This window comes from Ictalurus furcatus, chromosome 19 (assembly GCF_023375685.1).
Source record: "Ictalurus furcatus strain D&B chromosome 19, Billie_1.0, whole genome shotgun sequence".
NCBI lineage: Eukaryota > Metazoa > Chordata > Actinopteri > Siluriformes > Ictaluridae > Ictalurus > Ictalurus furcatus.
The window spans coordinates 13907597-13932348 of record NC_071273.1 but is presented as its reverse complement, the minus strand read 5'-3'; the positions used below and the strand labels follow the sequence as shown (position 1 = coordinate 13932348).

Sequence of the window (24752 nt, the reverse complement as noted above, 5' to 3'; positions counted from 1 at the left end):
ACAGTTTTCTCTCTTGGAAATGTTAATCCTAAAATAAATAAATAATAATAAATAAAAATAAATATATATTATGTATGTATATATATTCTATTTAGGGTTAACATTACCAAGAGAGAAAACTATGATTCACACAGACATAAAAACACTACAAAAAGATAGAAGGAAAACTGAAGGCAGAATCTGGTAAACTTGCAAAAATACATAACAAACAGCAGTAGTCAACATTTATATTGTAGTCAGAAATATTATTTTGATTGTTCTGCTATTGGTAGCATGGAGGTGCATTAGGCAATGCTGGTACCTCACGACTCTAGGGGCTTTGATCCTTGCCTTGAACTCAGAAGGTTTAGGATTCACTGTGATCAGGATAAAAACTGTTTCATAATCACTGAATGTCCTAACACGCTTTTTGACCATTTTTATAGCTTGTGATACTGAAAGAACTGAACTCTAATCATTCAATTTATTGTTGGTTTTATCATTTTGAAATAAGTGTACTTAACTGTATTAGGTAGGTATGTGGTAAAATGGCAAATTCATGGAGTTAAAATGATGGTGGCAACTCTGTGTATGTGAAAAGACATTTTCATGCAAAGCCCTTGTTAAAAATACACTTTAATCCCAAACATATTTTCCAGCATCTTAAATAAACAGAGTATATAAAATAAACCATTTTAAACTGAAGTCCAGTCTACAGTGCAGGTTAGAGTTCTGCATGATTCAGTGTTTGGCTGAGGTCATTCTGGTGCAGGTCACCAGTAGTTACTTCTACTTCCAAGTCCTCCTGAGCTTGTTTAAGGTCCTTCTGGGCAGCTGCGAAGTTGGCTAAACTCTCCTTGATCTGCGAAATGTCTTCCTCCCTTTTCATGACATCTTCAGCCAAGTGGCCGATCCTCAGAGTCAGATCAGCCAGCTGTGGCTCCAGCATGGCAAAGTCCCTCTTGATGGTGGACACTTTGGGTCGCAGGTCGCTTGCGAACATCACCGTCCTCGTTAGCTTGGCTCGGCCGCTCTCCAGAACCAGGATACGCTCTGAGAGCTTCGTGTCCGCAGCGGAGAGTTCTGGGATACGTTTGCGAATTTGTTCTAGGGTTTTTGAGTTTTTCTCCATAGAGGTCCTCAGGCTTGAAACACGACTAATGCTGTTTGCCAGCAGCTCACCGATGCGTTTGGCCATAAGCTTCTCGGCTTGAGTTACTTTCTCCTCAAGCTCATTGGTCTGACTGAGGAGAGTTTCCACATCACCCTCCAGGCCTCCCATGCGCCGTACATCTGTTCGAACCGAGGCCACTTTGGCTGTCACATCACTGGAGATAGCAGTAGTGCGGTTCTCTATGCGCTCCACAGCCTGTGTAAGGTGGGCCAGGTTAGTGTGCAGCTTCTGTCGTCGTTCACTGAGGCCTGAAGCCCATTCCTTCAGCTGAGCCACTTCCTGTTTTAAGCTGCTCAGCTGGGACGGTGGCACCTGCACGTCCTGGCTGGCCAGTTGCACCTGGACATCCTCACACTATAGAAGAAGAGACAGTATAGACAGAGGCTGAGACACTATCACTTCTGTCAGATGTAAATTGAATATAAAAAGTCTGGCAGTCATTTTGATATTCACAGACAATAAAACAGTCCAGGGAACAACATGCATCATGCATTTCGGTTTTCCTTCTGAGATTAATCAGATAGGGAGTTCAATCTGATATACAAGGGTGAATGTAACACTATGATTTAAAAAAAAAAAATGAAGGAAGGCTGCATTAAAAAAAAACTAAATGTGCATTGCTTAAAGCATACACACAGTAGTTACCTTCCTCACTTTTATAACAGCTGCAGTAATGACACTTCAGTAAACATTTAAAATAATTTTAATAAGAAAATTAAAAGAATTCTTGTTATTTTTTTTAATTGAAAAGGGCAATATTTTGTACATCATTTGTATTCATTGTACATTACAATATATCAACACGAATCCTTGAAACAGGAAATATATTATATCGGTAGAAAATCTGATCAATGCAAACATCTGTCTGATGTCGTGTTAATTCCCTATTGTGTACACTCAGGTTACATTTTATTAGCTAGACTTAACTTGTATCTATATCCACTGGCCATTTTATTATGTCCACATGGTAGCGATATGGTAAACACTGTATACACACCCTGACCACTTAGACACACTTATATTATTGGTCCACCACCTAGGTTAGCAGTTTGAGATTATAAATCTTTTATTTCCCTGCTCTTCATCAGTTGTCAGTTTCTAACCACTGGACCACCACAGAGAATAATCCACCACCCAAGTAATACATTATCTCTCTTGGTCCCTTCCCACTGATGAATGGGTTAGAGGGGGTCTAATAAATTGTGAATAGCGACATATGGACAAATGTCATTGATTGTATACCACCACAGTGCACCTACTGCAGGTGTACCTAATAAACAGGCAAATCATTATATGTTCTCACTGTAAAATTGCTTTCTTGGGTATTTAAATGCATTTCTGTATATCTTTCATCTATGAGTCACTAGGAAAACTAGGAGTATGGAGTATTAGTTGTTATAATCCGTAGTCCACCTAGAACACTATAGAATAAGACATTGTGTCAAATCTGCACCTAGTGGAGCCTATATTAGTTAGTGGAGCAGAATTAAATGAAATAGCATTGTAAACAAAATGACCTACTAAAAACCCATGTGCAAAGTGCAGTTATATTCAAGGAGTGTTATGGCAGAGAGGTTCTGGTGTGATTTACATATGTGAAATCTACCACTGTAGTGTAACTGCTGCTGAATGTTTGACCAAAGTGGTGGAGATAATTGCTAAAGTAATTTACTATTAAGTACCTATGCACAAACAATATTTACGTGATTTAAGGCGTGAAAGCTTTTTAGATGTTAGCATTCGTTGCTATACAGTTTGATGAATATTTATGCTTGCATTCACCCACACCACATAAATGTTAAAGACAACACAAAATGGAAATCTGAATTTTTCTTCTATAGTATGACTTTTTTTTTTTTTTTTTTTTTTTTTTTTTTTAAGTGAAACTGATCAGTGTTTTCACTTGATGATGGATGAGTGTGGGGAAAGGAGAGGTGAAACATGACGTAATATTACTAACCAAATACATTAACCAATATTATATTTAGAGGTGGGCATTCTGATGGAAAATTCAATTAAACAAAACAAGGAATTTGTCTTTATTTCCATAAAAAAGAGGCAGGTACATAAAGAAACACAGTAAAAAATGTCAGTTTTTATTACAGGTTGTCTTTAAACAAAATCAGTGCAGTTCATTTAATTCAGTCAACAGGATCTCCCCAGCTCCTGCACTCATACTGTGACCTGCTGTTGATTCTAGAAAACTTTTCTCCTCCAAACCTTTATTATCATCGTTTAATTGCTTGATATTCAATGTCTCAATGTCCTTCCCCTCATCATGTTCAGGCTCCTCTCTTCCAGAATCCAGTTCTTGTTCTCTATGCACACGCTTAAGCTCCTTCATGGCATCCAGGACAACTCCAAGCTCATTCCTCACCTTCATCACGCTGTTGTCCACCTGCAGATCATCAAGGGTCTGCTGGAGCTGCAGAATCTCAGTCAGTGCCTTGAGTGTGCTATCCTCAGTGCCCACCACTTGCAGCGTGAGTTCCTCAAGCCTCCTCTCGGCCCCGCTTAGGTCAGCTCCTAACCTCAGGATAGACCTGACTGCATCCTCTACGACAGGTAGCTGTTCTTCACATTCTTTGGCCTGTGGCTCCATCTCCACCAGCTTCTCCTCAAGCTCCGCATCTCTTTTGGAGAGCAACACAAGTTGCTCCTGAAGCCTGCTCACCTGCTTGGTGTTCCAGTCTAGCTGATTCTGAACACTCTTGGCATCTTCCTCCTCTGTGCGCTCCAGCACGCGCCCATTTCTCTTTGTGCTGTCTTCTAGTTCCTCTAGACGTTTGTTTAGAGCTCGCAGGCGCTCCTCAGCTTTGTTAACATGCTCCGTTACATGGCCATGAATTGAGCGAGACTCGGACCTCAGCGTAGTCAGGTCCTCTGTCACAGTGGCCAGTCCACCATGCCATGTCTCAGTCACGTTCAAGAAGTGCTCATTCACACTTTGGAGGCGACGAGATGATGCATGTTGGTCCTCTTGCATAGCTGTAACAATGCCATTGAGGGAGATGACTTCCTGTTGCAGCTCAGTTAGCGTGGTGAGAGAGGAGAGTGCCCCCTTCAGATGGTCTTCGGAGTCCTCCAGCTGCACCCACAACACAAGACAGGGTGTTTTGGCTGTGGTTTTGCTGTGTGTCACATTCACACTCACAGCACTGTACATGCCAAAGCGCCACCTCTGAACCTAACTGCTTTGACTATTGAGTAACAACCCCATGCATACTATTCTGACACACAGACAGGAAACAAACACTGCAGGGGGTGGTGCTACATCTTTTCAGTGACTGAACAGAAACTTCTAATAATAATGTCTATTTACAATATTTTTTCTTGGCATCAAGACTATGTTCAATGAGATGCATCAGTAGCTATGATTAAAATAAATACCCACCTTTCTGGAAGCTGCAATAAACTTCTTCTCCAGTGCTAGCAGATCAGCTGCCTTTTCATACAAATGCTTGTATTTTTCCTCAACTTCATTAAACCTTGCATTCTGTTGAAGGATGGCCCTGAGAGAAAAAAAAACAGAAATGTCACATCATATATTACATCGGATTACCATATATTTTCCAATAGGCTATGCTTTTCTTGATGTAACATAGTTAAAGTTTGACCTGCTTTATTTTGGACAAAATTATTATTATTTTTTGGTTCATGTGGCTGGCACGTTGGCGCAGAGGGTAATGTTGGCACCTTATAGCTCCAGGGTCCAACTTCAGGGATTCTGAACTCGGGTTACTGTCAGTGTGGAGTTTCTGTGCATGTTCTCCTAGTGGGTTTCCTCCGAGTTCTCAGGTTTCCTCACACTACCCAACAACAACAAGCCAGCAAGTAGACTGGTGATTTTAAATTGCCCTAGGTATGAATATGTGTGTGTATAGTTCCCTGCGATGGACTGGTCCAAGTAGGATGTAGCTCAGTGCCCCCAAAAGTTCGTAAACAACCCTGACTAATATAATAAAATGGAATATAATAAAATAAATACCTCCTAGCTGTGATCGAATGTGTGTGTGTGTGTGTGTGTGTGTTTGCATGCCATCCTATTTAGGGTGTGTTCCTGGCATAGGGATCAGATCCACCATCCACCATGACCCTGACCAGGATAAAGCAGCTGATGATAAATGGATGGATGGATGGAAGGATGATGTGAATGCCATGCCTCAGGTAGCAAACATTGGCCCTTCACCTATACTGGGTAGCATTGTTTGCCTTCCGGATACAATTTTGTGCCAACATGGTTCTTTTCAGAACAACCCATCCAACATTGACCCAGGGTTAGCAAAGGCAGTGGTGGCTCAATGGTTAAGGCTCTGGGTTACTGAACATAAAGACAAGCTGCCACTATTGGGCCATTGAGCAAAGCCCTTAACTCTCTCTGCTCCAGGGATGACGTATCGTAGATGATCCCCCACTCTGACCTCAGCTTCCTAATAAACTGGGATATGCCAGTCCCTCCAGGATTTTGCACCCACAGAAATTAATGCAAAATCAAGCAAACTCTGCAATATTTGGATGAGCTTGTAATTTTCCACATATTTGGACCAAGATGCGCCATTTGACGTCATCATAGCGCGCATTCAGCCAAAGCCCTCTTTGATTTATGTGCCTCGAACGAGTACTCATGTGGTCTCATTTACCAACAAACATCACTGTGAAAGACAATTTCCTGCAAAACTATTTAGAGCAATTTCACCCATTCAAATAGTTTTCCCGAAAGAAAAGCGAAAAAAGAAAAAAACAAACTCTGGAAATTGCATGGCAAATTTTGGAAAAATGCCACAGCAAAATCAAGCTTCTTTCGGCTGCAACAATCACAGAAAAAAACCTCAGTGAAATCCTGTTCGGACTGATATGCGAAGAAAAGAATTTCCCTGTGCTATAATGTGTATGTGACAAAATAAAGACTGCTGCATGTTCTTTTCATAACAAAGGCCAAAGTTGACTGAAAATGTGTCAGCTCTGCCGGCCCAACATCTGTTCGTTTATTTATTAAACATCACATCACATCTGGAACAACATAGTTATAGGATGTATTTTCATACTACACCGTTCTGCGATATCCATATCGAGATAATAATTTACAAACGATGTATTGTGAGGCGCTGGGATTTTTCAGCTTAATCAAGTGGAATAACGGTTGACTTACCAGGCCAGCAGAAAGCATGCACTCAGAGACAGCAAACTCACTACAGTCCTGGCATCTACTGAAGAACACTGATCAGTTTTTCCATCTCCATCCTTCTGAACTTCATCTCTTCCACACGGTTTCGAGGTGTCAGGAGTTTCTCCTGCTTTGCCTTTCCTCTGCTTCACTCCATCGCTCGGCATTTTGCTTAAGTCTTTTTCTTTCACGTCTTTATCCAAAAAGGTTGAAGTTCACTGCTCTGCAACGTTATACAAATGCAAAGAGCTGCGATTTACACCGTGAACGAGGGCTAAATGTACTTTACTTGTGCTTGCACTTTTCATAGTCACAGGCTCGGTCCTCAGAGAGTTTAGATGTAGCACAGAGCCGCCATACAGCCACGTAGCAGCACGTTCCAGCTGCTCGCGGGGTCGCGCACGACTCCTCAAGTGCACGCGCGCCATCTACAGTGACGTCCACGTCCTGCCATTAAAAACCTTTCACAACCTTTTTTTCTTCTTTTATTACTAAATGACTCCGAGACGAGGCACAGTTCAAAAACACTAGGCGGTGGAGGCATTCGTGGGTCTGTTCGAGGTTCTCGTTAGCTCGACATGTTATGAACGAGTGTTTATATGTTTGTAGGATTAGTTATGGAATTATCATTTTAACCAACACAAGAACTGCTTAGATTTGAGAATTGATCCAGAGGCAAGGTCAAAAGTCTGAAATATTTATATACCTTCCTGTCTGAAGTATATTTTAAGGGTAGTTCAGGCAAATTACAGTAATAACAAGGACTGGAATAAAGTTGGTTTGACGGTCGATATTCGCAGACATGCGGAAATTAAGGGACCGTCTCTAAAGTTACATACGACATTGTCAAACACGTATTTAACTTCGATAACATTTGAAGGGAACGACTTAGTCATATACCCAACTGGAAAGTGTTCATCTAGGTGTCAGGTATGATGCACACCTTTTACTTTTTGATATTTTAACCCTATAATCTAGGAACCAAAAAACCTACACAAACAGACATTTTTGGTAAGTGAGCGCAATTTTTTGGAAAACTGTAAATAGGGAACTGTGTATATGTACATGTTTCGACAGATTGTGGATGGGAGGCAAAGGAATTCAACACTATTTACAACACTTCCAGTCTTTTTGAGCCCTGTTGAACTGGCTGTGCTTCATGGACCCAGGCCAATGGAGACTGCACTTGCAAAGAGCTCACTCACAACTCTCAGATCTCCTTGCTCATACAGCACTGTTAAACCTGTTCTTAAAATGTTTCTAGCCTGTGCAAAGTAACACACTGCCGCTTGCTTTTGTAAAGCCAATGATTCCCTCCTCCCCCTGGAAGTCCCACAAACAACAACACAAGGAAGCTTTGCACAAAAATTTAAGTTTTTTTTTTATTGATCAAAGCACAATTTAAATTTTCCATTATTATAATTGCAATGGGATGAATCGTCTTTGCACTCTATAGACAAATGTTCTCCCCATGTAGTGCAAATTCTGTTTGCCAGCTTACTTTGGCTAAAGCATAAAGCTACAAACTGCTTCTAAATTATACCTTCCACTCATGTTTTAGTCTTTCTTCTTAGAAGAAATTGTGTTTTCTATGCAGCATTTGTTGTATTTAATATTTCTTGAGTATAAAGTGTACACAACTTAACCTTTCTCCATTCTTGATCATTTGTAGTGCACAAAGTAGCTTACAAATCAAGCAAAAAAAAAAAAAAAAAAAAAAAAAAAACTAAAGCCCATGCAAACTATTGGCTGAATCTATCAGTATAAACAAAAGATAAAAGATAAACATTCTCCAACTTTAAAAAATGGCAGTTGACAAACAAACAATCTAAGAGCCCATTTACACAGTCATTTCACACATCTGAAGTATATTCCCAATTGCTATTATCTACATGCAAATGAAAGTGTTAATGTGCCCAAGATGCATTTAAATCAGATTAAAATCTGATCACTCGAACCACTTTTAAAAGTCTGAGATGCATTTAAGCTAGATATTATGCAAATATAACCGCACCTGCCTCTCCAAATAATATCTGACAGGCCCTTTCTAATACATTAAATTTCTAATACATCATAACACAAGTGGTCAATGACTGCCAAATGTGGGGCTGGTAAAGAAAAAAAAAACCCAAAAACATGCAAAATTACGATTTTCAAGGAGATGTATTTTGCATGAAATAACAAAAAATAATGAATAACGCATGAATTTGGTGGTCAAGTGCAAATGATCTGTATATTGTATGTGACGGGGCATTTCATTGCATTGCAAACTGGATAACTGTAAATCTGGCAATGTGTAAATGCATGTGGTTATAATCCATATACTAAATGCAAGAAATGAGCAGGTGTAAACAGGCTCTAATGTGTCAATTTGTGTCACCTAAAATCAAAATTAACCCATACACACAGATCCCAACTATGTTCCTGCAGGTTTGAACTTCATGGATTCAGGTCTATAGTTCAGGATTAGGACCAAGTTTAGAGCAAGCAAATCACCAAACTGGTGACTACAGACATGCAGGACCACAGCTGGACTCCTCTGTTTTACACCCATAAACACACATCAAATATTGGATCACAAGCTACACATTAACGCAACGTGTGTGTAATTAAATGGCATAAAGCCCATAATGCCAACTACCCGAAGGTTCATATAGTACATCCAATCATATTTAGTACTGTGTTTCTCCCTATGATTCACCAGATATAAGAACATTTACAAAAATAAAGCTGTTTAATCCCATAAAGATCCATTCTGATCAGCGTAAAAATGACATAAATCTGGCATAATCCAACTGTAACAATTTCAAAAGTAAAACGTAAACAATGCACAGATATTTACAAAAAGCAACAAAAAAAAATTGGGGGGACTTTTTATCTTTTAACAAAAAAAGGTGCCCACAAAGCCAATGTCAATTTTGTTCCAATTTTACTGAACAAATAAGAAGCTCTTTGAGTTGCCCTTCACTTCAGTTTCCAACAGAACCGGGGGTTTAACTCTATGTGTAATTGACCACCTATACGTCTACTCAATGAAGCTATATATATGCATTACTGTATACCTGACTGTAATGCATTTGGGACCTACACACACACACAGGCAAACCGTTTCTCTCCTTTATGCTGAGAGGCTGTCTTAAGATGTCCTTCTGATTCGTTCCCTATACTCAATGTGCTCATGTGCTGTAGCGATCCTGCAACAGAGAACATACACACATTTTAATCAGCACAAAATAAGAAAAAAAATCAAATTAATTACAAGAACAAAAATGTTAGTCGGAACTAAGTGCTACGTTTGATTAAAGTCCATAACTCAGAACTTCCAAAAAAACCTATGAAAACGCTCCCTCAACCCAGAAAGTCAGTATATACAGTGCCCTCCACTAATATTGGCACCCTTGGTAAATATGAGCAAAGAAGGCTGTGAAAAACCTTTTGATCTTTCGTTCAAAAATACTCTGCTCTCATGGATATCCAACAATTGCAAACAGAAGACAGGTATATCTTTGTTAAATATATTTGCCACAATTATTGGCACCCCTTTAATCAATACTTTGTGGTACCTCCCTTCACCAAGGTAACAGCAGAGTCTTCTCCTATAATGCCTGATGCGGTTGGAGAATACATGGCAAGGGATCTGAGACCATTCCTCCATACAGAATCTCTCCAGATCCTTCAAATTTCCTCTTCAGTTCACTCCACAGGTTTTCAGGTCAGGGGACTGGGATGGCCATGGCAGGACCTTAATTTTGTGGTCAGTAAACCATTTTTGTGTTGATTTTATGTATGTTTTGGATCACTGTCCTGTTGGAAGATCCAACCATGGCCCATTTTAAGCTTTCTAGCAGAGGCTGTCAGGTTTTCATTTAACATCTGTTGATATCTGATCTGTTGAGTCCGTGATGCCATTTATCTTAACAAAATGCCCAGGTCCTCTGGCAGAAAAACATCCGCAAAACATTAAAGAGCCACCACCATATTTAACCGTGGGCATGAGGTACTTTTCCATATGGCTACCTCTCTGTGTGCGCCAAAACCACCTCTGGTGTTTATTGCCAAAAAGCTCTATTTTGGTTTCATCTGACCATAGAACCCGATCCCGTTTGAAGTTCCAGTAGTGTCTGGAAAACTGAACATGCTTGACTTATTGTAACTTCTGCAATTCTCCAGCTGTGATCCTTGGAGATTTTTTGGCCACTCGAACCATCCTCTTCACAGTGCATTGAGACAATATAGACACACGTCCTCTTCCAGGTTGATTCATAACATTTCAGGTTGACTGGAACTTCTTAATTATTGCCCTGACAGTGGAAAAATATATATATATTTAACTATATATAACGCTAATATATAAAATATTATATATATATATATTTTCTTTGGTATGGTGAGCGTTATATTATATATAATGCTCACCATACCAAAGAAAATACCTAATAAATAGCTGGTTAACTTGTTTCTAACAATATACAAACTTTTATGGAAGCATCCATGGTTCTTAGCCACTTTGTAGCTCGAAAATTACATAATGCTAGAAGGTTGTGAGCTCAAATCCCAGGACTGACAGAAAACCATTGACAGAGCAAGATCTTTAACTGCGTAATGTTGAGTTTCCTGAAAGAATCATTGCAAGAAGACAACTGCTAAATGGTAGAGCACACATCACATTAAGCACGCTCTCACCATTTAACAATCATTTTTATACAATGATGCCTTAAGGAAACTCTGCATTAAGCATGTGTCAGAGACTCAATGGAAGTCCTGGGATTTGTAAATGTAATTAGAAGGGAAGAGACCTGTATAGTTGAAACCACTCCACTGGCCATGACAGACAGCTTGCCAGCCACAGAGCGGACTCCCATCTTCAGCTGGGCCATATCTGGAGCACTGGGCAGCACGTTGCTCAGGCTGTATGAACTGCCTGTAAGACGACAGAGAAAGCCAGAGTAAGCTGAGCCATGTTCCAGTTTCTGCTTATCTCTAATATTTGGCTCTCGGACATGATAGCTTTAAGCTTATTTAGTGACATCACAAACTAAGCTTTTTTTTAACAGAAGTAGTGAAAGTTGGTTTTAAATGGGGAAACCTATGGCATCATTGGGATGCTAACTCAATCTCTTCCCGACAATAGTGCAAATACTTTTCTGTTGCACCACAACAGAAAAGGAGTTTGTTAATAAATTTGACCCAATTACCAAACTATCAGAATCAGGAGTACAGCCTGTACATAGCACAGATGGTTCCATAAATAAACGTATATATCTCTGCCATAAACGTTCATCTAAAAAGAAGAGGAAAAATGTCTAGACTGAAAAAAACCCTCCTATATATTTGTAAGGAGCTTAGGAATATTTGCTGAATATGAATATATCCTGTTGTGTCTGTTACTCCACGCACTTGTCTGTTTCTTCTGCTCGTCAAACAGATCTGCTGAACTAATGGCTGAACTGTCGGAGAAACGCTCCAGTCGAGTCCTCGCTTCATACTAGGCAAAACAGGAACGTCATTATTAATACAGAACAACACAGCAACTTTCAATTGGGCCATTGCGAAATAAACCCATACAGGGACGTGTAATTTGGCATTACCTCAGCGTCATCTTGTTTACCAAAATACATGTCAGAGGAGATGGCTTTTGCACCAGCAAATTTCTTCTGGGCATCATCAGAGACGGGAAACATCCCAGGCTCCGCTTTTCTCCTTGATGCAGTCCTGTGATTGAAAAGAAAATTAGGATCGCATAAATGTTTCACTAAAAGCTTGAAAAGTCCTTACAATGGCCATGCGGAAGAAAGAGCTAACCTGTCTTCAAATGATGAGGTCTTGGAGCTCAAATAAATATCGGGCTCTGGTTTCTTGCTTTCTTTCTTCTTGATGTCCTCCCAGTGGGAGAAGAACTGGTCAGATGACTGAGGCGCATCATTAGTAAACTTGGAGGAGGTTCTACAGGGAAGATGATAGTGGAGAAGCGTTACAAATGCTAATATAATGAGTAATGTGTCTAGAGCATCAAACTACACCTTTAACTTGCATATAATATTGAAAAGCTGATTAGGTTACAGTGTTTTTAATTTTTAAAAAAAAAAAAAAACCTAATCAGTGGCTAAAAACCTATGTGCATATGCGAAGTTCAGTCAGAACAAATTTATTCCAACCGCAAACAAACTGTTTACACACACCCTACACTCATCACACTCAGACATGTAAATTCCTACTTAAATGTACATGTAACCAAATTTATGTTCATTTAATGTCACTATTACCATAACAACAAACAGACTGCCCTTTAGTGTCCTGTCAGAGTGTAAATAGTGTCCAACATTATCTCAGAATGTTAGTTTGTAAGTCTTAAATTATGTCACTCTAAGCAAAACACACCATCAACACCCTGTTGCGCAGGAAACTGGAGGCGGGGCGGGGGGGGGGGGGGAGGCTACCACTATTATTTTCACATTTTTCGAAATTAGTACCATGAACTTCTGTGTCACAGACTTTTGATTGTAAACACAGAACATACACAAAGGTTGTTAAATAGGAGAATAATCCATTTATGTTTATTGGGCAGATTATACATATTGCTTGATTAGACAGACATCTGATTCAGACTGGATTCAGTTCACTCAATTCTGAATTAAAGGTCATATAAAGGTTTGCTGATTGAGCCATCAATCAATCTAGTCAAATGATCCTGTTATATGCAAAAGTGAGTGACTCATCTCACCTAACGAAAAAATATCCCTCTTCTTCATCATCATCGTCACTGTACTTCTTGGAATGAGAGGAGGACTGGGTCAAAGTGGGAGTCTCCTGCTGAATCGTCTGCATGTCCGCCAGGACAGAGTGAGACACTCCACTGAAATGAGGAAAGAAAGTCCAAAAAGATAGAGATAAATAACCAGGTATCGCTGTTCAACTCTTAGTTAAGTAATCCTAAAAGAACTCCATTTTCCTTACTGGCATACTGTTTAGAAAATTACTTCCATATGAAGTATTTGGTAATACTGTATTTGGATAGTCTGCTTTAGACGCCCTAAAAGTCAAGAAACCCAATAACTAATTGTCAACATTTCCACAGATGTGTATCTTTCGATGACTTGTGTTTAGAGTACACATGGACTGGATTTGATATTGTGATAACATGAGAGACAATTAATCCAGACTATCTTCTATCATATCATGATCACTTTGAATGCACAAATCTGACTGGTCAGAAGGAAACCAACAAGTTAATCATATACTAAACATCAGCAACCATATACGGTTAACAGTGTTATTGAGAATCACTGCATAGGCTGGCTGTTGACAGTTTCTAGATGGTTTGGTGATGTAAATTGTCCATAGTAGACTATCCAAATAAATGCAAAAAAACAACAACCCTGCAGTAGTACAGTATTCTAACACACATAAAAACACACCTCTAGTGATAGAAAATCTATAGCAAATTTGAGGATGATTGCATAAATTAAAATCCCTGACCTCCTGTTGGAGAAACCCATCCCCAGCCTCTCTGCCTGCTCCTTCTTTTGGCCCTTGAGCCCTCGCAGCTTCTCCTCATCTTTCTTTCTCTGGAGCTCCAGATCCTGATAGGCCAGCCTCAGAGACGTCACACTGACAAATTTCACACCAGACAGAGAGACAAGACATTAGAACAGCAGCACCACTACTACGACACTATTATTTTAACCATATTTTCCAATATACTGGTGGTACTAGATTCCTTCGGCTGCCGTGATGTGATTTACGTCTCTTGATGTATCTCGACTTCTGATTTCTATAACCTACTTTTAGTTTATTCTTTTTGCCAATATGACCATGTACTGTTTAAACATGCTTTACATCTGTCATGAAACAGATGAAAAACACTAGGCTAAAAAAACCAAAAAAACCAAAAAAAACCAAAAAAACCAAAAAAACCCAGCGAAAAAAGAAAAAGCTAAATGCAAATGACATGGACTTCAGCATGTCCTAAAAATCAATAAACATGAGGGAATCCAGCACCAGATACAGCCCTTCTAACCTAAATGTCAACACAAGAACAGATTTAGAATTAAACAAGCAGAAATATAAATGTAATCCATCTTGTTGTCTGTTTCTTCTCAGTTGGTTGAAAGGAGAACAGACTCAAGGTTCCTGGCTGCTGATGAGTCAGCTCTCGATTTGTTTTACTGTAAATATTTATTTTGGAGTTTTACGATTGCGAAATAAACATAAGTACTGTCCTTCTGCATGCTCCCCCAGTTATTTTTATATATTGTAATGTATTAAGTTTATGGTATTTCCCAAAATATACATCAGTTAATAATTTACTGAAGACGAATGAATAAAAACCACCTGCTTGCACCACTTTCTTTTTTGTTGGATACTTGGGGATCCCGGTCCACATGCACTCGTCTACATGGCAATATGCCTTACAGACGTATGCAAAGTCTTTTTTATTTTTTTATTTTGAATCCTTAATTTACGATATTGCAGTATGCAGTTTAAATGACCACTTAAATAATTCAGTAACTGCCTGAATCAGATAATGACTGCATTATTTATGTGCATGTGAAAACGTGCAGAAGGAGACTCACACTGGCTCTTCAGGCTTGGCACTCTTCTCAGTGACTGACTCTTCACGTAGTTTGTCCACAGCCTGAGCTCTCTTCTCCTGCACTGAGAAACTCTGGCTGCTCACTTTCTGAGCCCCAAGACCTCCTTTTTTAACACCAAGCTACTCGACAACATAAAGGAAATATTCGAATCCATGTAAACACACTCTGCTTTATCTCTGCACTCACTGATTACTACAGTGCGGCATCAATAAACACAGGCACAATTAATACAATATTTAACGGTAATGATTATTTTTTTTTAAATAGTATATCTCACCGCTTTTTTGGCTGCTGCAGGCTTCTTTTTGATAAGAGAAGGCTCTGGAAAAGGCCGTAAATGTAAAACCATAAATGTCCACATTTAACTCTTTTTTACCTTTTTACCAAAGGCCAAAAATTGGAATTTCTGCCTGTTTTGGAGGTGTCCATGTCTGGCACTGAATTTGTTTCTTTTTCATAAGAATTATATATATTTTACATAGCCTAATAGGTTTAAATTTTATAATGTTATTGTGGCAGTTATACACCGTTTTTTTTTTACTGTCAAAAAAAATCTTTAGTCGTGCTGTCCATTTTATCTCTGTACCAATGTTATTGTGGAGAGTTGTGAATTGTTTGACTAGCAGCGGGATCAGACCCCTCCCCTTTCCCATCTCCCTGCTAAATACACAATCATAATACTCTACACAGAGAAACCCATCAGTGTCCTGACTAATCTTATAACAGACTTGCAGCTGTGAAATAATTCATTTGTTTACACTGATTGAAGATGTCTGATAAGTTAATTTCCGTTCTGCTGGTGGAATGGAACGCCAGATTACTGCAAGAAAGGGTTAAACACAATGAAAACAATTTAATGACATTTCTTTACCTAGGGCGGCTTTTGGAGAAACACTGAGAAGCTCAACGGAAGGGCCTTCTTGATTGTCTGCAGATAACAATTAATTAGTTAGATACATGTACCCACACTCACGTGCAATCATGCACACACACCCACACCAAATGTAATGTTTGTTTGGTTTTTCATACCATTATTATTATCTTGCAAGATTGTTTCCTGTGGATGATTAAGATTTTCCTGAAAGAAGCTTCCTTCATTCTGTGTAAGTACATACACATGAGGGGAAGAAAAAAACAACACAGCAAACAGTATTACTAAAGGCATAAACTATTAATCACAGTGGTTGAATTATTTAAAAAATGATTGTGTCTCCCATCTGACCTTGGCAGACACCAACAATTTATCTACACTAGATACCCAGAAAATGCTGCAATATCACAAACATCCGTCACTGCCTAATGTTAGTCGTGGTCATCATACTCTGTTTTATCTACAAAGCTTGTTGTAGTTACACAGAGTTTGCTTTGCTTTTTCTGAAGGCTGAAATTAGAATGTACTGCACCACACACTCACTCCACTGCACTTCCAATGAAAAGCAGGGATTCACCTCAATTAGAAGTTGTACAACTGCATAATTCTAAGCACAATATTTAAAATATTGTTGAATTCTTCATTTTGATTGGTCAAAAGGTGGAGAGTCATTTTGTTTTGCTTTGTCAGAGGGAAAGCTGAACAAGTCTTCAGGTAACATGACAAGCTGCATTTGTTTCTCTTATTAAATTCAGGAACTAACTTGTCTTGCAAAAGTTCCAGAACATTAACCAAACCCACAAATGGATTAAAAAATAAATAAATAAATAAATAAATAAATAAATAAAGGTATGGTGTGTTGTTCTTTAATTAATTATTTTAAAAAAAAGTGTTATTAGTTGGAAAATTGCTGTGATAATAAAAATAAACCTATGGACCTGCTCTTTCTGGGAAATAATCATCTTTGTGGTAGTAAAAGTAACTCCACCCCCACTGTTGATTATTTTCCTACAACAGAACCAACACCACTGTGTTTTATACTTTACAGAGCATACATGATATAATGTCATTAATTCAAATGAGAGGGGAAAAAAGGGCAGCGATATTACAAGGAAGATTTTTTTTTATGTGTACCATTTTGTCTAGGGCAGAAAGAGAACAGCGTAATCAGAACAATATTGCTCCTTAATGAAAAGATGCAGCAATACCTGTGTGTGCTGGCTGAAGAAGTCTACCTGCTTGTCCTCAGGCGATGTAGGGGAGAGAGGAGCCTGACTGTCCAGCCAGAGCTAATGAGAGACAGAGAGAGAGTGCAAGACAGAGAGAGAGAGAGAGAGAGAGAGAGACAGAGACATCGCGAGACAGAGAGCAAGACAGAAAGAGAGAGAGTGCGAGACAGAGTGCGAAGACAGAGAGAGTGCGAAACAGAGAGAAAGTGCGAGACAGAGAGAGAAAGAGCGAGACAGAGAGAGTGCGAAAGAGAGAAAGTGCGAGACAGAGAGAGAAAGAGAGAGAAAGTGCGAGACAGAGAGAGAGAGAGAGAGCGAGACAGAGAGCAAGACAGAAAGAGAGAGAGACACACACAATCACCACAGACCTTTATTTATAACCTTGAGTTTCTGTGATACTGAAATAAAATATAATATGCAAATGTGTGTAGAAGGTTTCATGTATTTGTGTGTCTGACCTCAGTGCCATGCTGTCTGGTGGCGTGGGTAGCCAACGTCTTGATCTTCTCTCTATAAAGCTTAGCTGCACGGCTGTTATATTTGGCATTGGCTTCACTGGCAGTGCAACCATGCTGGTTAAAAAAGGCAGACTTTTGGGAGGAGAGAGAAATCCCTATTAACCACTGGTGTCCATGTGATTAGAAAGTTGAGTGAGAACTGTTTCAACATGTTTAGCATTTACATATAGCTATAGACCTTCAGTTTACTACTGGGATGTGTTGCAACTAGGTCAGCAACAGATCGATGACATATTACATGTTCATTTATGAAAATGCGTGTCAGTCAGCCTTCTGCATTTTAAAACTGATTAAATAAAGCTCAGAGGTATAGAGAGAGAAAAAACACTCACAGCGCTGGCATTCCCCCCAACTTGCATGCAACGTAGCTGAAACCAGGACCAGTTGGAATCCAGTTCAGTAGACCTGTTCAACATGAAATTTGTTAAATTGCTGCTAATTACTGTGTGCAGAATGGAATATGTAAGACAGTCAAATATAATGGCACATGTGCTTTATGCTACCTGATAAAGGTCAGATGCACACCTAGAGAACGGTGCGTCCCTGAGCAGTCAATACACAGAAACACACCATAGGTGATGCTAGCCCAGCTTGGGTTCTTCGCAAAGCAGTCGAAACAGGCCTGAGCACAAAAAGGTACACGTTACAACATGGTCCATCAATCAATGCATACAATACAAACACCCAATCACTCATCTTCAGGAACTGCTTATCCTGGTCAGGGTTGTGGTTGATCCAGAAACACTGGGTGTGAAGCAGGAATACACCCTGGATTACACACCATCGCAGGCCACCCCACACACACACACACACACACACACACACACCTAGAAGTAATTTAGCATAGCAAATGTGTGTACCAGTACGTTTTGGGGAGGAGAGGAAACAGAAGTAGCTGGAAAAAACCCAGACAAAAGGAGAACATGCACAGAAACTCCATACAGACATTAATGCACGCTTTTATATTGAACTGGGAATCCACAACTCTTTTTTGAGTTTTGAGGTGGCAACAATACCTGCTGCACCACCATGCGACCCCAGATATAATAATAGTGTGCAAATAAATTATATGCAACATGCAAGGGCATCAGGGTAATGCAGTGTAAATGAAATATTATATTTCCACTCTGGCATGGTACAGTGTTGGACAAAATCACTCGTTTTGGTTTTTAAAATATATAAATAAAGTACACTCTATACACTTAGTAGTCCCTTTCTTATGTACTCCTACCTGGTAGTTACACTCACTTGCCCATTATCAGCTATATTCAGGTCAATACAGTTACTGTAGTCCGTCTGTTCTGGTATACGGTTTGTCATTTGGGTGGTGGTTCGCCGACATGGTGATAGTGTGTTAAAGGGTGGTAATGTGTCTATCAGGTGGAGCAGCAATGCTGGGAAACCTCAATAGTGCACCAACCAAAAATATCCTATCCAGTGTGCATGAAAATAATGAATTGTACACCTACAAATCAGATCAACAAGGCAGGAGTGTCTAAAAAGTTAAGCAGTACGTATGACACGTTGTTTAAAAAGCTTGTACCACCACCATACATGTTAATATGGCAGTTTCACTGCTGTGATAAAGATGGTACATGACATAGCCTAAATAATATTTAGTCTCTACATGGCAGGGTTAGCTGTAATACAGTGTTACAACTAAACTGCCAGTAGTACACTACGACACCAACCCGCTTTCCTCTTCAGATAAAGTAAGACAATTCATGTCTCCGAAACCTTTTTGAAAAGAACGAGATCCAGGGAACATCAGGTAAGATAGAGGAGTGAGCGTGGAAGATTTAAAGGGTCCGGAAGATAATTAACAGCGGGTCAATGAGGAAATCAAAGTATACTTTTAGTCAGCCTTTTAGTTTTTGGTCAGTGTTAATGAATATATAATAGTCAATTCATTCCAAACAAATAAAGACAGCAACATTGATGGATGAAACTGGGGTTATGATCATCCAAGCTCAAAGAGCTTTGGCAGCTTAGGGCTATAAATTCACAGGGGCATAAAATACACCCCTGAAGTTATAGCGACAACCTGCACATGAATCATGTGCTTATGCCAGTGAATTTTACATGTATCATGTTTGTGGTAGTTTATCAGTGTTACAACTAACCCTCTGTGTCTGTCTGTTACTCTGGCAATTAACATCACATATGGGGTAATCATGACATTTCACTTCTTCCACTGCTGCTTGAATAGTAGGGCCTACATGACACATAGGTGCTGGAAACGAACTTAGATTTTTGTTTATAGCAGACATGTGCAGGTTACTTGTAAACAAGTTGTGTTTTTGTTTTTTGTTTTTTATAACTTTAACTCATATTTGAACTCATTCACAAAAAGCAACCTATGTTAGGTTACTCCAGGACCAGGGCTAAGGCTAGGTTTGTTGTTTGGGTTGGCCACTAAATTTCAAATTTGAAAAGAAAGGGTTAGGGTCAGTGGCTGGGAACCTGAGCAATATGAAGACATCTCAAATGAAAACTGAACCATTGAGGCCTGGAAGTTGTGCGTGAAACTTCAGTAAATATAAAACTAAAAAGGACTGGAATAAAGTTGGTTTGACTGATATTCGCGGATATGTAGAAATTAAGGGACCGTCTCTAAAGTTACATACAACATTTTTATACACGTTTGTAACTTCAATAGCATTTGAAGGGATTGACGTACAGTCATATAACCAACTGTAAAGTGTTCATCTAGGTGTCAGGTATGACGCACACCTTTTAAATGTTTGATATTTATTAAAATAAGCTATTAAATCATATGTAAATTAGATATGAATTTCACTACCAAATGGCAATACACAAAAAATGCCATTATTTAAAGCTCAATAGCATTTGAAGGGAATGACTTACAGTCACACACCCAAATGTAAAGTGTTCATCTAGGTGTCAGTTATCACGCACACCTTTTAGATTTTTGATATTTAACCCTACAATGCATGAACCAAAAAAAACCTTCACAAATGCATAAAGGGGGTCAAAATGACCCGTACTGGATTGAATGGTTTTCTTCAAAAAATAGATGTCATAGTAACGAAATTTTATATTATATATATATATATATATATATATATATATAATATATATATATATATATATATATATATATAAAATAAATACACACATACAGTATCTCACAAAAGTGAGTACACCCCTCACATTTTTGTAAATATTTGATTATATCTTTTAATGTGAGAACACTGAAGAAATGACACTTTGCTACAATGTAAAGTAGTGAGTGTACAGCTTGTGTAACAGTGTAAATTTGCTGTCCCCTCAAAGTAACTCAACACACAGCCATTAATGTCTAAACCGCTGGCAACAAAAGTGAGTACACCCCTAAGTGAAAATGTCCAAATTGGGCTCAGTGTGTCAATATTTTGTGTGTCCACCATTATTTTCCAGCACTGCCTTAACCCTCTTGGTCATGGAGTTCACCAGAGCTTCACAGGTTGCCCCTGGAGTCCTCTTCCACTCCTCCATGATGACATCACGGAGCTGGTGGATGGTAGAGACCTTGTGCTCCTCCACCTTCTGTTTGAGGATGCCCCACAGATGCTCAATAGGGTTTAGGTCTGGAGACCTGCTTGGCCAGTCCAACACCTTCACCCTCAGCTTCTTTAGCAAGGCAGTGGTCGTCTTGGAGGTGTGTTCGAGGTCGTTATCATGCTGGAATACTGCTCTGTGGCCCAGTCTCCGAAGGGAGGGGATCATGTACTGTGACGTACTGAAGCAGAGCATGTTGACATACTTGGTTCCCTCAATGAACTGTAGCTCCCCAGTGCCGGCAGCACTCATGCAGCCCCAGACCATGACACTCCCACCACCATGCTTGACTGTAGGCAAGACACACTTGTCTTTGTACTCCCCACCTGGTTGCCGCCACACACGCTTGACACCATCTGAACCAAATAAGTTTACCTTGGTCTCATCAGACCACAGGACATGGTCCCAGTAATCCTTGACCTTAGTCTGCTTGTCTTCAGCAAACTGTTCGTGGGCTTTCTTGTGCATCTTTAGAAGAGGCTTCCTTCTGGGACGACAGCCATGCAGACCAATTTGATGCAGTGTGCGGCGTTATGGTCTGAGCACTGACAGGCTGACCCCCCACCCCTTCAACCTCTGCAGCAATGCTGGCAGCACTCATACTTCTATTTCCCAAAGACAACCTCTGGATATGACGCTGAGCTTCTTTGGTTGACCATGGCAAGGCCTGTTCTGAGTGGAACCTGTCCTGTTAAACCGCTGTTTGGTCTTGGCCTTTCAGTGTCAGGGTCTTGGCAATCTTCTTATAGCCTAGGCCATCTTTATGTAGAGCAACAATTCTTTTTTTCAGATCCTCAGAGAGTTCTTTGCCATGCGGTGCCATGTTGAACTTCCAGTGACCAGTATGAGGGACTGTGAGTGCGATGACACCAAATTTAACACACCTGCTCCCCATTCACACCTGAGAGCTCGTAACACTAACATGTCACATGACACCGGGGAGGGAAAATGGCTAATTGGGCCCAATTTGGACATTTTCACTTAGGGGTGTACTCACTTTTGTTGCCAGCGGTTTAGACATTAATGGCTGTGTGTTGAGTTATTTTGAGAGGACAGCAAATTTACACTGTTTCACAAGCTGTACACTCACTACTTTACATTGTAGCTAAGTGTCATTTCTTCAGTGTTATCACATAAAAAGATATAATCAAATATTTACAAAAATGTGAGGGGTGTACTCACTTTTGTGAGATACTGTAAGTATGTAAATTTTATATATAATACACACATATGCATACATATGTATGTATATTTTATAAATATGTATATTATATATATATAAAATTTACATACATATGTGTGTGATAATTGTATATATATATATATATATATATATCTATTTCATTAATAGGACATCTATTTTTTGAAGAAAACCATTCAATCCAGTAAGTGTCATTTTGACCCCCGTTATGCATTCGTGAAGGTTTTTTTGGTTCCTGCATTGTAGGGTTAAATATCAAAAATCTAAGAGGTGTGCGTCATACCTGACACCTAGATGAACACTTTCCAGTTAGTTTTGTGACTGTACATAATTCCCTTCAAATGCTGTTGAAGTTAGAAACGTGTTTAACAATGTCGTATGTAACTTTAGACACAGTCCTTTAATTTCCTGCGAATATCGAACGTCACACCAACTTTATTCCAGTCTAAAAAGGACACAGCCGTCATACTGTGGAAAGAAATTAAATGAGTTGTGACCCCACAACCTGTCTATCAAAAATAAATAAATAAATCTGTTTACAGGCGAAAGAAAATAATGAGACTAATGTTGTTCAGGTGATCAGAGGACAGTCCACCGCTAAAAAACACTCCGTCGAGTGAATTCTCTAAGAGGGAATAAACAACAAGCTGAGAAAGACCTGCCATATGTTTCACTAACACAGTGACGTGTCAGACATCCTGTCTACTTCCTGATATCAAAATAAACCCTGCAGCTCTTCTCGGGCTTTTCCTACTCACCTTATTCGTTGGAATGGCGCGTAGACGCTTGAAGATGGTAGAAATGTCGTGCTTTGTGGGCTCCGTCATGTTTGTCACCTGTTGATGAAGACGCTTCACCTGACAGGAACAAAGCAGGAAAAACACTGAAACAGGACTTCACTTCCGTATTCAACGTCCAAAAAAAGGCTGCATCCTAAACTGCTCACTACTGTCCTGAATATGGGTTGTGCTCCAATTTGAAATGTATTTTGTTTTCATACCTACTGAAACCACTAGGCTACTTTCTAGTGAGAACACTTGTTAGTGTCTGAATCCCAGCACCGGAGCGCGCGCGCCGCCTACAGTTACACAGGAGCGCGCTTTCAACGTCATCACGTAACTCTTTAGCACGTGATTTACTTACTGCGCATGTGTGAAAACCCCTGGCTCATTTCAACACTTTAAAGCGCACCTATTATGGTTTTGAAACGTGCCTAATTTCATTTTAAAGCTCTCATACAATAGATTTACATGCATCCAAGGTCAGAAAACACTTTAACGTGCTCATAATTTAAATTGTAGCGTTACCCCTCCCCCCCCACCCAGTGTCACAAACGACTCCTTAAATGATCTGTTGCAAAGGATTCATTTTAAACTTCTCCTGTTGTGATTGGTCTACCGCTGTCAGCAATCAGCCAATGAAGACCAGAGGCGGGGTTTTTGTTACAAATCTACGTAGGTTAGTACAGGAAGTAAGTCTGGAATTACTAAAGACTCGTTTCAACTGTTCAGAATCGTTTCCTTCTTTTGTGAGTCAGTAATTCCGTTTGTCAAGCGCATTGACTTTTGAAAATTTGCAAACAGCAAACAGCTCTATAACACACTGCACGAAAGGTAATATTTGAAAAAAACATAATAGGTGCACTTTAAAATGATTTTGGTAAGTTAAGCAAATCTCTGCTCCTAACTTCAGTTAAGAATGCTGTTACACTATGAATGAATGACATGGATGATCGGGATATATTGTATTATCATCTTACTCCCAATATAATTGCTTCACTTATTTTATTAGTTTGTTTACATAATTAAAAAAGAAGAGATGTTAACTTTGTTCAACCAGTGTTTGTTAATGTTTGTCTGCCTTTTTGTTGCAGTTTGATATGCATTTGCCTGTTTGTTTGTACATGTTCAACATATATATATATATACACACACATACATATATATATATATATATATATATATATATATATATATATATATATATATATATAAATTTTAAAAAAACAAACCTTACTATGCTTGTAAACCAAACTGGCTGTGTATAAGACCTCTACAGCACCACATGACTCACATGTGAACTGTATACATTTTCACAGTGCATGTAGACTTAGTGTTCATGATTAATTTTATTTTGATATGTTTCTTTCCATGCATTGTATGAAATCTATTTCATGTGCAGATGAATGTTTCCAGCCAAGTATAAAGGCAAGAAAACCTGTTATTGCCCAAGTTGTCCTGGAGGTGCCAGTAAGTAGCACCTACACACACAGACCACACACACACACACACACACACAGAGCAATACTCAGTGAGAAGTACACACTTGTTTTTTTGGTGGATATGATTAATTTTTCTGTGAGGATACATTTATTCAGCATTTTTGGAAGGAGTCTCCAGTGTCAGTAGTAAACCATATGGAACCAGTGGCACCGAGCATGCATTAAAGGTGCCAATGGGGC

General features: G+C 39.3%; 2 protein-coding genes across 3 annotated transcripts; both read right to left on the bottom strand.

Annotated features, from left to right (window-relative positions):
* Positions 1-112: 112 nt before the first annotated feature.
* ikbip (IKBKB interacting protein) lies at positions 113-9316 on the bottom strand. Of its 2 annotated transcripts, none has more exons than XM_053650339.1 (3): positions 6303-9316; positions 4548-4665; positions 113-1507 (listed from the first exon to the last, which is right to left on the bottom strand). In XM_053650339.1, exons 1-3 carry the CDS (start codon positions 6482-6484, stop codon positions 704-706), a joined length of 1104 nt encoding a protein of 367 aa, XP_053506314.1. In that variant the 5' UTR covers positions 6485-9316; the 3' UTR covers positions 113-703. The 2 variants fall into 2 exon arrangements, with proteins under 2 accessions (XP_053506314.1, XP_053506313.1); XM_053650338.1 differs by lacking the exon at positions 113-1507 and adding an exon at positions 2725-4241.
* A 143-nt stretch (positions 9317-9459) lies between these two features.
* On the bottom strand, positions 9460-23354 carry arfgap3 (ADP-ribosylation factor GTPase activating protein 3). The gene is made up of 17 exons (XM_053650337.1): positions 23292-23354; positions 23050-23148; positions 18033-18151; positions 17862-17934; positions 17470-17601; positions 16991-17071; positions 15941-16010; positions 15783-15839; positions 15189-15232; positions 14891-15030; positions 13794-13925; positions 13039-13170; positions 12120-12260; positions 11906-12029; positions 11715-11802; positions 11114-11238; positions 9460-9511 (listed from the first exon to the last, which is right to left on the bottom strand). The coding sequence occupies exons 2-17, from the start codon at positions 23116-23118 to the stop codon at positions 9494-9496; spliced, it is 1545 nt and encodes a 514-aa protein (XP_053506312.1). The 5' UTR covers positions 23119-23148; positions 23292-23354; the 3' UTR covers positions 9460-9493.
* Between the last annotated feature and the right edge of the window lie 1398 nt (positions 23355-24752).

Bases quoted from the DNA above. Each gene is read 5' to 3' on its own strand.
- arfgap3 (XM_053650337.1), bottom strand. From the start codon at position 23,118: ATGACGGAGCCCACAAAGCACGACATTTCTACCATCTTCAAGCGTCTA. The intron at 15,840-15,940 runs GTATGAAAAACC...TGTTATCTGCAG, and splicing joins CTTGCAAGATAATAATAATG to ACAATCAAGAAGGCCCTTCC. The intron at 12,030-12,119 runs GTTAGCTCTTTC...TTTCAATCACAG, and splicing joins ACCTCATCATTTGAAGACAG to GACTGCATCAAGGAGAAAAG.
- ikbip (XM_053650338.1), bottom strand. From the start codon at position 6,484: ATGCCGAGCGATGGAGTGAAGCAGAGGAAAGGCAAAGCAGGAGAAACT. The intron at 4,666-6,302 runs GTAAGTCAACCG...TTTTTCTCTCAG, and splicing joins GCATGCTTTCTGCTGGCCTG to GGCCATCCTTCAACAGAATG. The intron at 4,242-4,547 runs GTGGGTATTTAT...TTGTGGGTGCAG, and splicing joins TTATTGCAGCTTCCAGAAAG to CTGGAGGACTCCGAAGACCA.